Raw genomic sequence first — 14,229 nt, 5'->3', positions numbered from 1 at the left:
CGTGTTGTAGGCTGTAGTGTTCAAAATGTAGTGACAAATTGTATAGTAATAAATTTGAAAATATATTTAAATTATGAGTAAGTGTTTAAGCATGCAAACATTAAGATACTTTGGATATATTAATGTTTACATCTTTGGTAATACATTGGTTGTATGTTATAAATGTGAAACTATCTAAATAATCAAGCTTTTAAACAAACAAGTGCAACATTGGTTGTATGTTGAATATGTAAAACTATCAACATAATAAAAAAAATTAAGTAGCGTGTTGTAACACAACCCAAAATACTGATTACCATACAATTGAGTATAATATTCATGATGATTACGCTAATAATGAAACTTAGCATTTGTCTGAAATTATAGAACATATTACGGAACACATAGTTGTCTCAAAATTGAAAATAATAAACAAATTCATTGGGAACTTTGAAACATGATAACATTACTTATTTATTCTTCATCTTAACATGTTTGCGACGTAACCTGATTGAAGATTTCTCTCCTTCAGCAAGTTTTTTCAAAGTCATTGAGTCGATCGAACCATGAACTAACCCCTTTTTCCCATAAATGATTGGAGTTACAGTGTGTGTTGTTGTTGGCTTGAGTTTTTTAAGGGGTCTTAAAGGTTGTGGATGGAACAATAAGTAAAGGTTGTGGATTCAATATATATGTAATTTCTAGTTCCTGCAAGATAACACATAAACTTAACACAACATTCAGTCTATAAAAAGATACATACACAAGTGCAGAATAACATTATTATGTTGTGCTTACATTTATGATATTCCATTCTTCAACTAATGTAGCCTAATCAACACTTTACTTAATATAAAAACATAGAAATGTAATGAAATGATTAGTAGAAGATAATAAGGGATGGAAAAAACATAAAGAAATAAAAGTCATTGAATTACGTTTATAAAATACCTAGATAACTTGATCATCATTAACTTCGGTTGAAGTTGGGTGCTGTAAATAAAATGATTTTTTTTTATCTTTGTCTTTAGGGGTGTACGTGGGCCGGTTTGAATTGGGTTTGGCCAAACCCAATACCCAATCCATATATGACACTCTGGTTTGGGTGAGGTAAAATAACCACCCGTTACACCAATGAGTCAGTTTGGGCAAACCCACTAATTTTCGAGTTTGGTTGGATCGGGTAGTGGGTTGCCCAAATACATTTTTTTTTGTTAATATTAAATGACAAAATAATGAGTTATCATATTTTTTTTCATAAAAATTACTCAACATTTATATTTTCTTTAAAAAAAATCAGATAACTTATTTTTACTATCTTTTAGCATCATAAAATAATAAATGATATCATTAACCAATAAAATTACCATAAAATACTAGCAAAATATTAAAGTTGCATGACATAAAATTGTATTAGCATCAAAATAATTAAAGAGTGAAACATTCAAAATTAGTTAAAGTCATGAATCACTAAAATAATAAATATTAAGAGATTAAAATTGCTAGAACTAAGTTAATATTCATCAGAATCATTAAAATTGTAATAGTAAATGTTTGATTAGTGGGTCAATGAGTTTTTTGGGTTTGGATCCGGTTTTACCCGAAACCTAATTTTTTTAATGGATTTTTTAGTTTTTAAATCCATATCCACCAAATTACCCGATCCAACCCACTTTTTTGGATTTTTTGGGGTGGGTTTGACTAGGTTTTGTGGGTTGACCCAATCCATGTACACCCTTATTTGTCTTAATAAAGATGTATACAATATAAACAACGTAAGTATGTGTTTGTGAAATACCGTAGAAACATCCCATTATTGTAGTAATTTATCAATGGTTTCTTTGTCCTGTTTAACCAGCATGACACTTACATTTTTCCACCTTGGTTGCCATTTAATTTTGAATGCAAATTGATGACCAAGTAATTTATCATGGACTAACGGAAATTCAAGTGGATCATCAACACCAGCCTATAAGAAATGAAAAATAGTGAAAGAAAGATAACATATGTAATAAAATGATATTAGAAAGGATAAAAAAGTTATCAACACACCTCAACCATTGTTTGACGGAGTCAAGCAACAGAGATTTCTAACAATTCGGAACATTCACGGTCCCAAAACACAAAAGATGGCAATACTTTCATTATCAACAACTGCAATCTTGATTTTGTACCTAAAAAGTTTCAATATGTAATTTTAGACTTGCATTACAGGAGGTATGACACTGAGTTGGTGATTAGATAATACCTATAAATTTCGGTCTCGATTGAATGGCCATTAGAACATACATATGATGGAGAATTGTCTTTAGCTACTTTTGGAAAATTGTAGCATGTCGGGTAGTACCAACCGTTTCCTGTTGCTTTAAGTTTCTTAGTAGTTGCTATAGTGATACACCATGCCAACTGATTCATGTGATATAAATGATTTAATGGTGGGAAAATAAATCACATGGTCACACGTATGTTGTATTATAAAAAGAACCCTAACAATACTTAGATCAGAAAATTTTATTATATCTCGCAGACAAAGAGGCGTATCATTTGACATGAACTTATCGTAAGAATTCATTTGAGATCCAGATGAGTTTTGTGACCACATGTTAGATTATGTACTCATAAGTTGACTTGAACTTCCCAATTGGGTGTCCTTTGGTAGCCTTTCAAACCAAAAATACAATGTTCATATTTGTGTTACCTTTTCAATACCATAAAACATAACACAATATTCTAAAGTAGTAAGACACAAGAAATAATACCTATTTAGAAATTCAACAATATCAAGCACGTCTTCATTAATGACCAGATTGGTGATATTGTATGTATTCGAAACAAACAATAAATACTTCCCTGTTTTAAAACAAACAATGCTTAATAAGTATGACATCATGAAATTTGACTTAATACAATAAGTAACTTCTGAAAAATATTTATACCTCCCGCCTTCACTTTCGCATACTGTAATAATATAATTGTAGGACCACCATCTTTGTTCTTTTGCATGTAGTTCATGAATTTCACAACATAGGTCTCTGAAAGGGTATAGTTCAATGTGTTATTCCTAACATTGGAATATGTTTTTTTAATAATTTATTTTGTAGAATCAGAATATTCCATAAAGCAGAAAAACATAAAAAAAAAACAGAAATTTAATATCATTTAAACATTTACCCAAGGTCTTTTAATATGAGGTTGACTTGTTGCTTCTTGCTTCCGGCACACATTTGGGTATACTCAATCTTTTCAACCAGTTCAATAACATCTAACAATCATACTATTATTAGTGTTCATGGTATATGTTGCAGCCATAGTATTTATATTAATATCAACTACAATAAAAGATCATAAAAACTTTTAATAACCACATCATATGGATATATTTATGAAAATATATTACCTATTAAGAAATCCTTATTCCATCTTCCAGAAATAATGTCAGCAAAAGGTTTGAAGTTTAACCGTTTTCCAAGAATTTCATGCTTGTTTAAATCAGAGACAGATGTTCCAGCTATAAACCTTATGATGAATGAATGTTCCAAAGTTTTGAACATGAGATCATTGGTTTGAGGCAGGAAGTTCATAACAATGTAAGTGTTGTTTATCACAAAAACTGAATCAAAGGTTGCTTTCAACGCAGTTGGTACCACAACATGAATATATGTCCCCTATAAATGAATTACAAACATAACGTAAGTGCAATTTAAGACATAATTTTTTTTAGCAAATTGGAAATCTAGAAATACACTTACGTCTGCATCAATAGATATTAGCTCCAGGTGTTCTTTGTTGTTAGATAGAACGGTCCATATGTGATGTATTTTCACTGCAATTTTCCATAACTATTTCCCGTCATTAATTTCGACAATCTTCTCAAACGGTCTTGCCATTATTTGAAGGCTGCATTTGTCATATGAACAAAATCAGCCTAAGTTTTATTATATGAAGGGGTTTAAAACTACATCATCTATAGATATACACATTACAAAAATACATAAAAGTTAAAGCATCTAAAATACAAATATTCATTGTCTTTAATAACTTTTACAATAAACTACAACAATAATCCAACATAGTAATGTCATGTTTTTTAGTAGCTGAAACAAAAAAAAAACACTGAAACCTAAACAAAAATATATGAAGTTCATAGCTTTCATTTCATATATCGTACAAACAACATTTTACTAACAACAAACATCAACAAACATTTAACTTGTCATAAAAAACTTGAGGATCTTAGATTGAAAGTCGAAAACAATAAACATTCAGAAAAATAAAAAATGATGATGAAGATGATTTAAAACATTTAAAAATCATAATAAAAATGAAACCATGAAGAAGAATTGACCAAAAATATGAATGCTTGTGTCAAATTAGGAAACATCACCTTAACATATGAGCTGATGTTAAAGAAGATGAAGATTTCTGAGAGGATAAAGTTGGATAGAGAAAAGTAAGAGTTGGAGTGGGAGAGAGAAAAGAAAGTAATGATAGATAATAGGAAAAGAGGTATTTGGACAAATTTTGAGAGGGAGAGAGAAAAGGAAGAATGTTAGACATGTATGCATTCTAGCATTGGAAACCGCAAAATGTTGACATATGCATATCAACTAGTTTATTTTAAACTAATATTTGTACAATCCATTGAACTTGGTAACAAAATCAAAGTAATTGGTAAGAATTGTGAGACTATATCATTAGAAATAAAAGATTGGTTGGAAAAAGCATTATTTGGACACCAAAGCCCCTAAAATGGTGATGTGGCAATTTTAAAGAGAAAGGCATATATGGTTTTTCCACAATATCAAATTTTCTTATATTATAGATAAATCACTCATCCTCACATGGATAAATCACATATATGTCATTGGGAATATTAGAATAAAACACATATTCCTCTACCAAGATCGTTAGGATAAACTGCATAGTATCTAGTTAAGTACCAGGATAAATCACATATCCTTCAGTAAGTCACCAGGATAAAACCATACATCCTCCAACTGGATCACTGTAACAACTACTTACCCGAGATTATAATCCATATTTGCACGAAAGGCCTCCATGAATTCATTTATATATATCAGATGTCGTCCTAAAATGTTATCACGTTACTCCGCTGCATCTCAATGATCACTCAAGATATTTACCTTACTAGACAAGTTAATGCTAACTTTCTAGAGTATACTTAGCATTCAAGGGTTCCTTGAAACTAAGTTATCCAATTTTTGAATGGTATTAATTTGAGCCCAACCCTAATTTATCATATGGCTAAGACCATTACCTTAAGGACCATGAGCATTAACTAAGCTAAAAATCGAGTTTAAGAAATGAAAATTAGGGTTCTTGGCAAATTTTGAGTTTATGATTCGAATTAGGAAATTCTTTGATTCGAATTAGACAACCAGAATTAAAAACCAAATAGCAAGACCGCCTCTGATTCGAGTTAGAGCCAGTCTTGATTCAAATAAGACACCCTCTAATTCAAATAAGACCATCAAAAATGTAGAAATCACCTCGTGATTCGAATCAAGCAAACCCTTAATTCAAATCAAGGACCACAACTCTAAAATTAGAAGTTTTACAACATAAAATCCAACTCTTAACCACATTGATCTCTCCCACTCATATATATCATTTCAACATGATCTTGGAATCAGTTATACACAGAATCATGATTTACATTTCGCTCTAAGAATATAAAACTTCACAATCACATAAGTACATAACAATTAAGAATCACAATTCCTAGAAATAGCATGCAATTAGTTAAAAATTTAAGAGGGTGTAGTATCACATGCAAGTCTTATTTCAGAGTGTTAATCCATGATCATAAACTAGCTTAGAAATTCACCTTAGATCGTTGCTTCTGAATTCAAGGAGAAGATGATTGTGGATAAAAGAAAGTCATGATTCTTCCATTTATATAATTGAGTAAGAGAAAAACCTCCCTCTTCCAATAACATGGAATTCCTTTTCATCTTCCCCTCTTCTTCTCCTAAACCTTGTAAAAATGTCGAGTTCTCCAAACTCTAGGCTTAAAACATTATCCTAGTGAAAAAAGTATTTTATCCTTCATAAATAAATTTATTCCAAAAGGATTCTTGATACCTCTAAATTTACCTAATTGATAATTCTTAAGTTAATACATTAATTTAGGGTAAAATTTAGGATATTACAGTAATTTGTTGAAAAAAAAACAAATCAAATTATACACAAGACCACATGGCTTATAATAATCAAATTTAAAGCATAATATACGGATAATTTGGAGTTGATGGATAACATGTTTATTACAACATTGCTCAATATATAAAAGTGACGCCAAATTAAACTCAGGAATTTTATGAAGCTACAAAGTTTTATGAATTATCATGAGATAAGGAATAACTTTTGCATAAGGATTTGCGCAAAGTAATTTGTGCATGTGTAGTGATGTTTTTTTATATAAAAAAAATAACAAAGAAGAGTTATGTGTATATGTGTATATATGTTGTCTTAACCATTTTATTTTATTTTTAAAAAAAAAATATTTTCAAACGTTTTCATCATATGAATTAAATAATAACTAACATATCTTCGCTAGTTTCTCAATAATAACATATATTTTCACTAGCTAGATTATCATATGCATGTAATAATTATTTCAACTTGTTTTATTAAATATGGAGTGTTTGGAGGGAGAAATCACATTTTAGTTATCTATATTAAGAAATTGTTATATTCTTTAGTTTTAGTGTGTCGATCTTGTTATAAAGAGTATAGATGTAAACAAGTACCATAAAATGCATTTTATAGAAAAAAAACAAATGAGAATCAAAACAGTCGGTTAAACATCTGTAATTAAACTTTATGAGAATCAAAATAGTTAAAACACGTGCAAATATTGTTCGACGCAAACAAACATACTGGAAAATACCACTTAAATAGCAAATATTACAACTTTCCTTGAATTAAAATAGTAAAACTAGATAAAATTGTTAATATATTACAAGACTAGTGGTTGGCGTACAATATATAAGGCTTACAAAGCCCATTTAAGAAACATCAAACACCATTTAGATCAATATTAAGCATCTTATACCTAAACAACATTATGAAGATCTTTATTCTTGTTTGTATCACTTTTATATGTGGATTTTTTGTAAATGTTTCCAATTCTAATCCTCTTCCATATGAATCTATCTTCAACTTTGGTGACTCTATAAGTGACACTGGAAATGCTATGAAGAGTTTTCCTCCCATGCCTAGCAATAGTCCTTACGGCTCAACATATTTCAAACATCCCGCCGGGCGATTGTCAAATGGACGATTGATAATAGATTTTATTGGTACTTTTAATCATATACTATTCTTTTAAATGATTTCAATAGTGTTTTCAAGTGTGAGATAAACAAGAAATAAAAAGACTAGAAAATACTCTAAAATACTTTATTTATAGAATTTATTAACATTGTTTAAAATTAACAGAAAAATACAGCATTGACATATTTCTTATCCATAATTCACTAAACTGAGACCTTTTAATTGTAGCTGAAGCATATGGGTTGCCATTTTTGCCTGCCTTAAAGAATCTCACCAAAGACCAAGACATTACGAAAGGAGTGAATTTTGCATTTGCTGGTTCCACTGCACTTGAATCAGAGTTTTTTAAACGTCATGGAGTCGATCCACCAGGGACAAATAACTCATTAAGTGTTCAACTTGGTTGGTTTAAGGATCTAAAACCATCCATTTGCAAAAGCAAAGAAGGTTATATAATAACTTCTTGATTATTTTACTGTGTTAAATACATAATGTCTTCTCAATATTCTTAACACAACTATTTTTCTCATCTGAAACAGAGTGCGATGGATATTTTAAAAATTCATTGTTTCTTGTTGGAGAGATTGGTGGAAATGATATTTTGTCGCATCTCACACATAAAACTGTTACAGAAATTCGAGAAATTGTTCCTTTAATGGTTGAAGCAATTGCGAATGCTACTTCGGTATGTTATGTCAAAATTAATTATTTGAATGATTGATCTATATGTTAGGACTTATAATTCATTAAATATATAATCAAGTGAATCATGGACATGAATAAATGTAACAATAATTTTCTTTATTTTCTTTCTATTTGTCAGATATTAATCGAAGAAGGAGCCATAGAGCTAGCAATTCCTGGAAACTTTCCAATAGGGTGTAATGCTGCTTTTTTGTCAACAGTGGATAGTAAGAAGAAAGAAGACTATGATGAATTTGGATGCTTGATACCTTACAATACTCTAGTAGAATACTTTAATGAGCAACTAAAAAATGCTATAGAGATATTACGACAAAAAAATCCTCAAGCTAAGATAATATATTTTGATTACTATAACGATGCCAAACGTTTATATCAAACACCACAACAATATGGTATGTGTCACATCAACAAAAATAATATATTTTTTTTTAATTTTAAAATGATGTGTTCTTGTCAAATTTATTATACTTGTTCATAATTTGATGTACATTTCAGGCTTTACTTCAGACAAGAACGAGATTTTAAAAGCATGTTGTGCATCAAATGGACCTTACAATGTCAATCCAAAGACACCTTGTGGAGTTCTTGGCACAACTGTTTGCTCAGATCCTTCAAAACAAATAAATTGGGATGGAGCCCACTTAACCGAAGCAGCTTACAAAATGATAGCAAAAGGATTAGTCGAAGGCCCTTTTGCAACACCTTCTCTTAAAACCTCTCTTTTTAAGATAGTCTAAAAGTAAAAATATTGAAAACAATACATTATATAATGAATTTAAAATAGTTTTAGGTTTCATCTATGTGAAAGGAAGTCCAAATTCATTGCAAAGTGTTTGTTTACCTCATTGCAAAGGAAGTCCAAATTCATTGCAAAGTGTTTGTTTACCTCAATTTGTTTACCTCAATTTGTTTACCTCAACAAGTCATACTAAATTGGAAAAATAAAATGGTAATATGCCTATTTTGAATAAATTTAATATTTATAGAGATGATTTATTTTGATCTAGTTCAATAAACATTACATTTAAATTATCTATTAAGTACAAACTATAAGTTGTTTGACTCTGCACATTATACTGGGCATACGTGTTAAAATAAACATTTAAAAGACACATGATTAATTTAGATATTGATTTAAAATGATTCATTTTTCATGACAAAAAGATAATACATATTAAGATAATATAGATAAAGAACACCAAATTGATCATTTCACGGATGTTGGTCAGATGGGGCCACAAGAAAGTCATAATGGGCGATTTTTTCCGTTTTGAGATCTTTTTTTTGTTCTTTCTTTGGTTAGAAGTATGTTCTCTTATATAGTCACCCATCTTAATCATAGGGGGTAAAAGGGATAAAGACACTTTGAATGTCTATTAATGGTCATTAATGCAGATGTTCCCTGATTCTGGGATTTGGAATACATGTTCTAACATCTTGACGTCATGACTTTAAATGTTCATAAAGGCGTATTTGGGATATCCCGCCTTTAGATCAATTTTTCTGGATCTTTCTGGTATACTTCATAGACCTGGTCTTTTGTTCCTTCCTAAATCACCAATAACTAGGATGACATATCCGGGATGTATACTCCAAAGTGTGAGGCCTAAAGGGACGAAGCGCCTAAGGATAATGTTATCCTGGCCGCCAACATATGGGATGATATCTTACGGATGTACACAGTCCCCCAAGCGTGAATCTTGAAGGGGCGAAATGCTTAGGGCCATTGCCTTCCTCGTCCCCTAAATATCTGGGATGTTATACCCGGGAGGTACACAATCCCCTAAGTGTTCATCATGGTATCAAATAAGGAGCATGCATGACAATCCCCTTTGTGTTAATTTAATGGCGGTTTAGTCTAGAATTTTGGGCCTTTGGACGCCCGTGCCTTGGGAAGAGGTGTAACGTCTCATGATTGCTATTTATGGGAACTTGTGCCATTTTAGAAGTCATGATTACCTCCATACTACTAGGCCTTTGGCGCTTCCCCTAGGATCCGTTTGGGGTTCTCTAACGTGTGCTTTAAATATCACTTGTTCACATGTTCTTTCTATGCCACTAATAGCTTTGAACTTTTCTAGCTTCCAGTTCTCAAAATTCTCAACTCGTTGTTTAGGTATAGTGAACATTTCTTCCTTTCTTTTAGTGGTCTTTCTCCATTACTTTAAAATGGTATTGACTCATGAGTATGGCAATAATGGGATGGTTATTTCATCTAGAAATGCGCCTGGGAGGCATGTATTATGGAAACAATGCATGGAAGCATCTAGACGTGCCATTGGGAGAATAAATTAGAAATTTGTGGAAAGAGAAGTATACATTGAGGTTTTTGGTAGTGATTCTCTGAATAGTGACACTGACTCGATGTCTTCTTTTGTAGGTTTAATCGAGATTGTTATAGAGCTTCTCGCCGGTTCTTTTAGTGACGAGGTTCTATGTTATGACTCGGTGTGCCTTCATGAGCCCTGGATGACCAATATTCGAGAGCCCATGGATCTAACAAATACGGAAAATGAAGCCAACATTATTGTGGAGCCTTGTATCCAGGGGGAGAAAGTTTGCATGCGTCAGCCTCTTGGAGTGCCCAACGAATAATTTTATTTGTATGCCAATGTAATTCAAGACTTTGGCGTAGGTATTCCCTTTCTCAGTTTTCAGTCTAAAATTTTGAGGACGTTAAATGTCACACCTTCCTAGCTTTATCCCAATATATGGGCTTTTGACAAGGTTTTTGAGGTAGTATGTTAGGGACTCAATATTACACATACTATTGTGATATCTTTTTTCCTTTTATGAGTCTATGGGCCTAGAGAAAAGGGGTTAGGTCTCGGTGAATGCCATTCATGGTCAGACTATCCTCCTGCCTTACACTTACAATTACAAAAGGTGAAAGGATAGGTTCCTTATAGTGAAAGGAAAAACCCAGTTTCCCAAGGTTATGTATGAAGAAAATGACATCTACCTGTCGTACCCCAAAATTTGCCATCCCCCTTGTCACTTTTCATTTGACCCATGACTTAGGATTCATTTGCATTCATAAGCATCATGCATTCAGGATCCAAAGCTTATGGTTAATTCAAACTAGGCTTTGGTCTAAAAACCCTAAGTTCATGTTTTCTTGGAGCCTGATTCATGGAGTCCACCTAATGACACTCATCTACAATTCAAACCCTAATTTATTGGGGAGGAAACTCTTGACCATCCTACCCACTTGTTTGGGAGTTTATCTGATCCAAGGTTTTACTTAGATAACCATCCATTCGATTCATAGGCCCTTGATTCATGTTGCATTGGTACATTGGTCTTTTGGTCCGTCATTGGGTCCATGAGCCATTACGGGCTATTGACTCTTAATTCACTTGTCTATGTTGGGCCTTTGTGAAGTTGTTGTCATTTGTTCTGGTAAGTTTTGAAGGCCGTCTAAGCCATGTGTTTCACTTAAGCCATGTCCTGATCCCATCAAGCCACGCAAAACCCCAGTTCCTAATCCACAGTTGACCTTGGTCGATTGTTGACCAAAGTCAACCATAACCCGTAAGTTATTTCCAGGCCCATGTTTATTTGGTCTGGTCCAAGTAAGGTTTTTCCCGTATTACTAACTTTTGGACCTAAGCTTACCATTCACAACTTTTCATTTTCAAACCCCATATGCATATCTTCATTTAGCTTAAAAGCATCCCATTTGGTTCAACTTTTTAAGGTTCATGTTCATTGATACTTGTCATGGTGAACATATTCACTTTTCAATTTCAAAACCTTTTAATTGCCTTTAATTTCATTCTAATTGGTTTTATAAATCCATTACAACTAACACCTCAAAACCCTCTTAAAACCAATTTCATGCCCAATTTTAATTTACCATTTTAAATTAACATCTAAATGTTTCAACCATTCCAATTTAAACTTGCTAAAACCATGTAACTAAATATTTACGCCATTTCAAGCCTTCACTACATTTAAGTTCCCATCTCAATTTTTATTACTTAAGTCTATATGAAATTAGCATTTATAATAATATTCAACTCTTTCATAATCCAACATTCAAAGTACAGTTGAATTTCCATAACAATTTACAAATATTCAGTTGACTTCCCTTAACAATTTTCCAAATCACATCCAATAACATTCAAATCCGTTTCTAAACTTATAACCTTCTAAACTTATTACGATTCAATGAAATTTACAAATTTACGAGTTTATATTCGTAACATTTCCATAAATTTATTACGATTCCCATTTAATATTTGCTTGCCATGCAAACTCATTTTCCAAATTCATTACTAGTTAATCCATGGGAAAATTCATCTCCATCCTAAATTACAAAAATTCCAAAGTTACAAACTAACACTAAACTACATGAAATATACGAATCCATCCATGGAGATAATGTTTCCACCTTACAAATCAACCACTCTGTACACAAGCGTGAGTCCATTCAACCGACCTGCACAACCATAACAACCAAAAATTCAGCACCAACAAGAAGTAGGAACAATAAGTTCAAGTCTAAGCTAGAATCAAGTAAAGGAAGCAAAATAGTGGTTTGTGAGCGACGTTGAAAAACCTCATTTTTCTCTTCATTTGAACACTGTAAGACCTCAATTTTGACCCTAAAATCCCTCATGCTATTCTCATCATATCCATTGGCATTGGGATCACACATTGGCATCCTCCTTACCCCTCATTCATTGGGTTTGCATTGGGAGAAATCACCAGGAACATCTGATTGTATCATACTTCATTTTCCTTTATTTACTAACCAAAATATAAAAAATATGTCATTGTATAGTTTAACTGCTTTTGTAGGTAGTGTGTATGCTCACCTTTGATATATCAAGCTCATATCTAGGGTTTAAGACCCTCAGTGCAAGGAGATCAATCAAGAATTGGTTCACATTGGCTCTAAGCGTCATATATGGATCCCCATGATCTTCACATGTTATGTTGATTAAGAAATCATCAAGAGTTTAAGGCTTGTTTGCCTTGGAAGCCCTAATTCATCTGGGTATCTTGTGTGACTTCTTCAACAAGTTTCTTCACCAATTGGTCAAATATTTCAAGGGATACTTTATATTTCATCATATTATGCATATGAGATCCTCCATGAGTCTCAAAAGCCAAGAGAATATCTAGCTAGCAAGTTGGTTCATGGTGGTTGATCAAAGAAAGTCAACTGGTCAAAACTGGGGTTCCCTAGACCCTATATCCTACAATTTTTATCATATGAAAATTATTCCAATATCAAAGTTACTCTAAATTACATTCCAAACAACTTTCATGTTGAGGTCAAGAGCTAGTTTTTCTTAGAAAGTCATTTTTTATGGTGAAAGATTATAGGTCATTTTGTCTAAACCCTAATTTGGAGGTCAACTTCCCAAGACCGCAACTTGCTCATTTTGTATGAGATGAAATCCATTAAAACTTCATCATAAATTTCAATATGTCTACTTAAACTTTTATGTTTGGAGGAAGTGTAAATTAAACTTGCAAATGAATGTGCCAAGAGGAAACATTATAGGTCATTTTGGGCCAATACCATTGAACAAGTGATTTTCCTCAACTTCTAAAATGCATAACTCCTTCATACCAAATCCAAATAAGGTCAAATTTGTGACCTAATTGAAGGGATGTGAAAGATCTACAACTTATATGAAGGAACCTTTCTCATTTGAAGCCTATAGAAAAAGTTATTCAAGGTGGAAGAAGTGAACATATGGCTTGGTACATAGAATTTTTTTTTATATGCTATGGAATGCTTGTCAAAGAATTTATTGTGAACATCTCCAAGGAGTGTGACAACAATAGGAGCAAGAAGTTTAGGAAAATGTATGTCAGAGAAAGATGTGTGGATTTTTCTCCTGAAGTAATCAACAGGTTCTTGGACAGAAATGAAGAAGAACAAGCTGAAATTGAAGTCTCTGACAATGTCATCTGCAAAGAGATTACTGCTAAGCAAGTGAAGGAATGGCCAAGGAAAAGGAAACTGTCTGCTAGTGCCTTAAGTGTAAGAACAAAAATTGTTCTACAACAGATTCCTTGATTTTGATGATAACAAAGGATGAAACCAAAAATGGCACCCTAATGAAAAGTTTCTAAGTGTGCAGGATTCTAAAGAAAGAAGGAAGAAATCTGATGATGTCATCAGATACAAAACCAGATCAGATACAAACTATCAAATGATCAGAAGCATCTGAAGTGAAAACAAGTTCAAGAAAGTCTAACTCTGAGTAAAACAACAAGTATCAG

At 32.2% G+C, this 14,229-nt stretch overlaps 1 protein-coding gene and 1 long non-coding RNA gene across 3 annotated transcripts; one reads left to right on the top strand and one right to left on the bottom strand.

The window, feature by feature from the left end:
* Positions 1-292: 292 nt before the first annotated feature.
* LOC127135286 (uncharacterized) lies at positions 293-4,565 on the bottom strand. Of its 2 annotated transcripts, XR_007808498.1 has the most exons (10): positions 4,364-4,565; positions 3,729-3,876; positions 3,377-3,644; positions 3,151-3,241; positions 2,916-3,011; positions 2,739-2,829; positions 2,228-2,385; positions 2,032-2,153; positions 1,850-1,948; positions 293-687 (listed from the first exon to the last, which is right to left on the bottom strand). It is a non-coding gene; the product is annotated as an uncharacterized LOC127135286 (long non-coding RNA). The 2 variants fall into 2 exon arrangements; XR_007808497.1 differs by lacking the exon at positions 293-687 and having other exon boundaries at positions 1,430-1,948.
* Positions 4,566-7,069: 2,504 nt separating this feature from the next.
* LOC127136376 (GDSL esterase/lipase At5g45910) lies at positions 7,070-8,720 on the top strand. Its single transcript, XM_051062939.1, has 5 exons — positions 7,070-7,304; positions 7,507-7,725; positions 7,818-7,963; positions 8,102-8,375; positions 8,479-8,720. Exons 1-5 carry the CDS (start codon positions 7,070-7,072, stop codon positions 8,718-8,720), a joined length of 1,116 nt encoding a protein of 371 aa, XP_050918896.1.
* The last annotated feature ends 5,509 nt before the right edge of the window (positions 8,721-14,229 follow it).

Source organism: Lathyrus oleraceus, chromosome 4 (genome assembly GCF_024323335.1).
Source record: "Lathyrus oleraceus cultivar Zhongwan6 chromosome 4, CAAS_Psat_ZW6_1.0, whole genome shotgun sequence".
In the NCBI taxonomy this organism is placed as follows: domain Eukaryota; kingdom Viridiplantae; phylum Streptophyta; class Magnoliopsida; order Fabales; family Fabaceae; genus Lathyrus; species Lathyrus oleraceus.
This window is presented reverse-complemented; position numbering and strand designations above follow the sequence as displayed.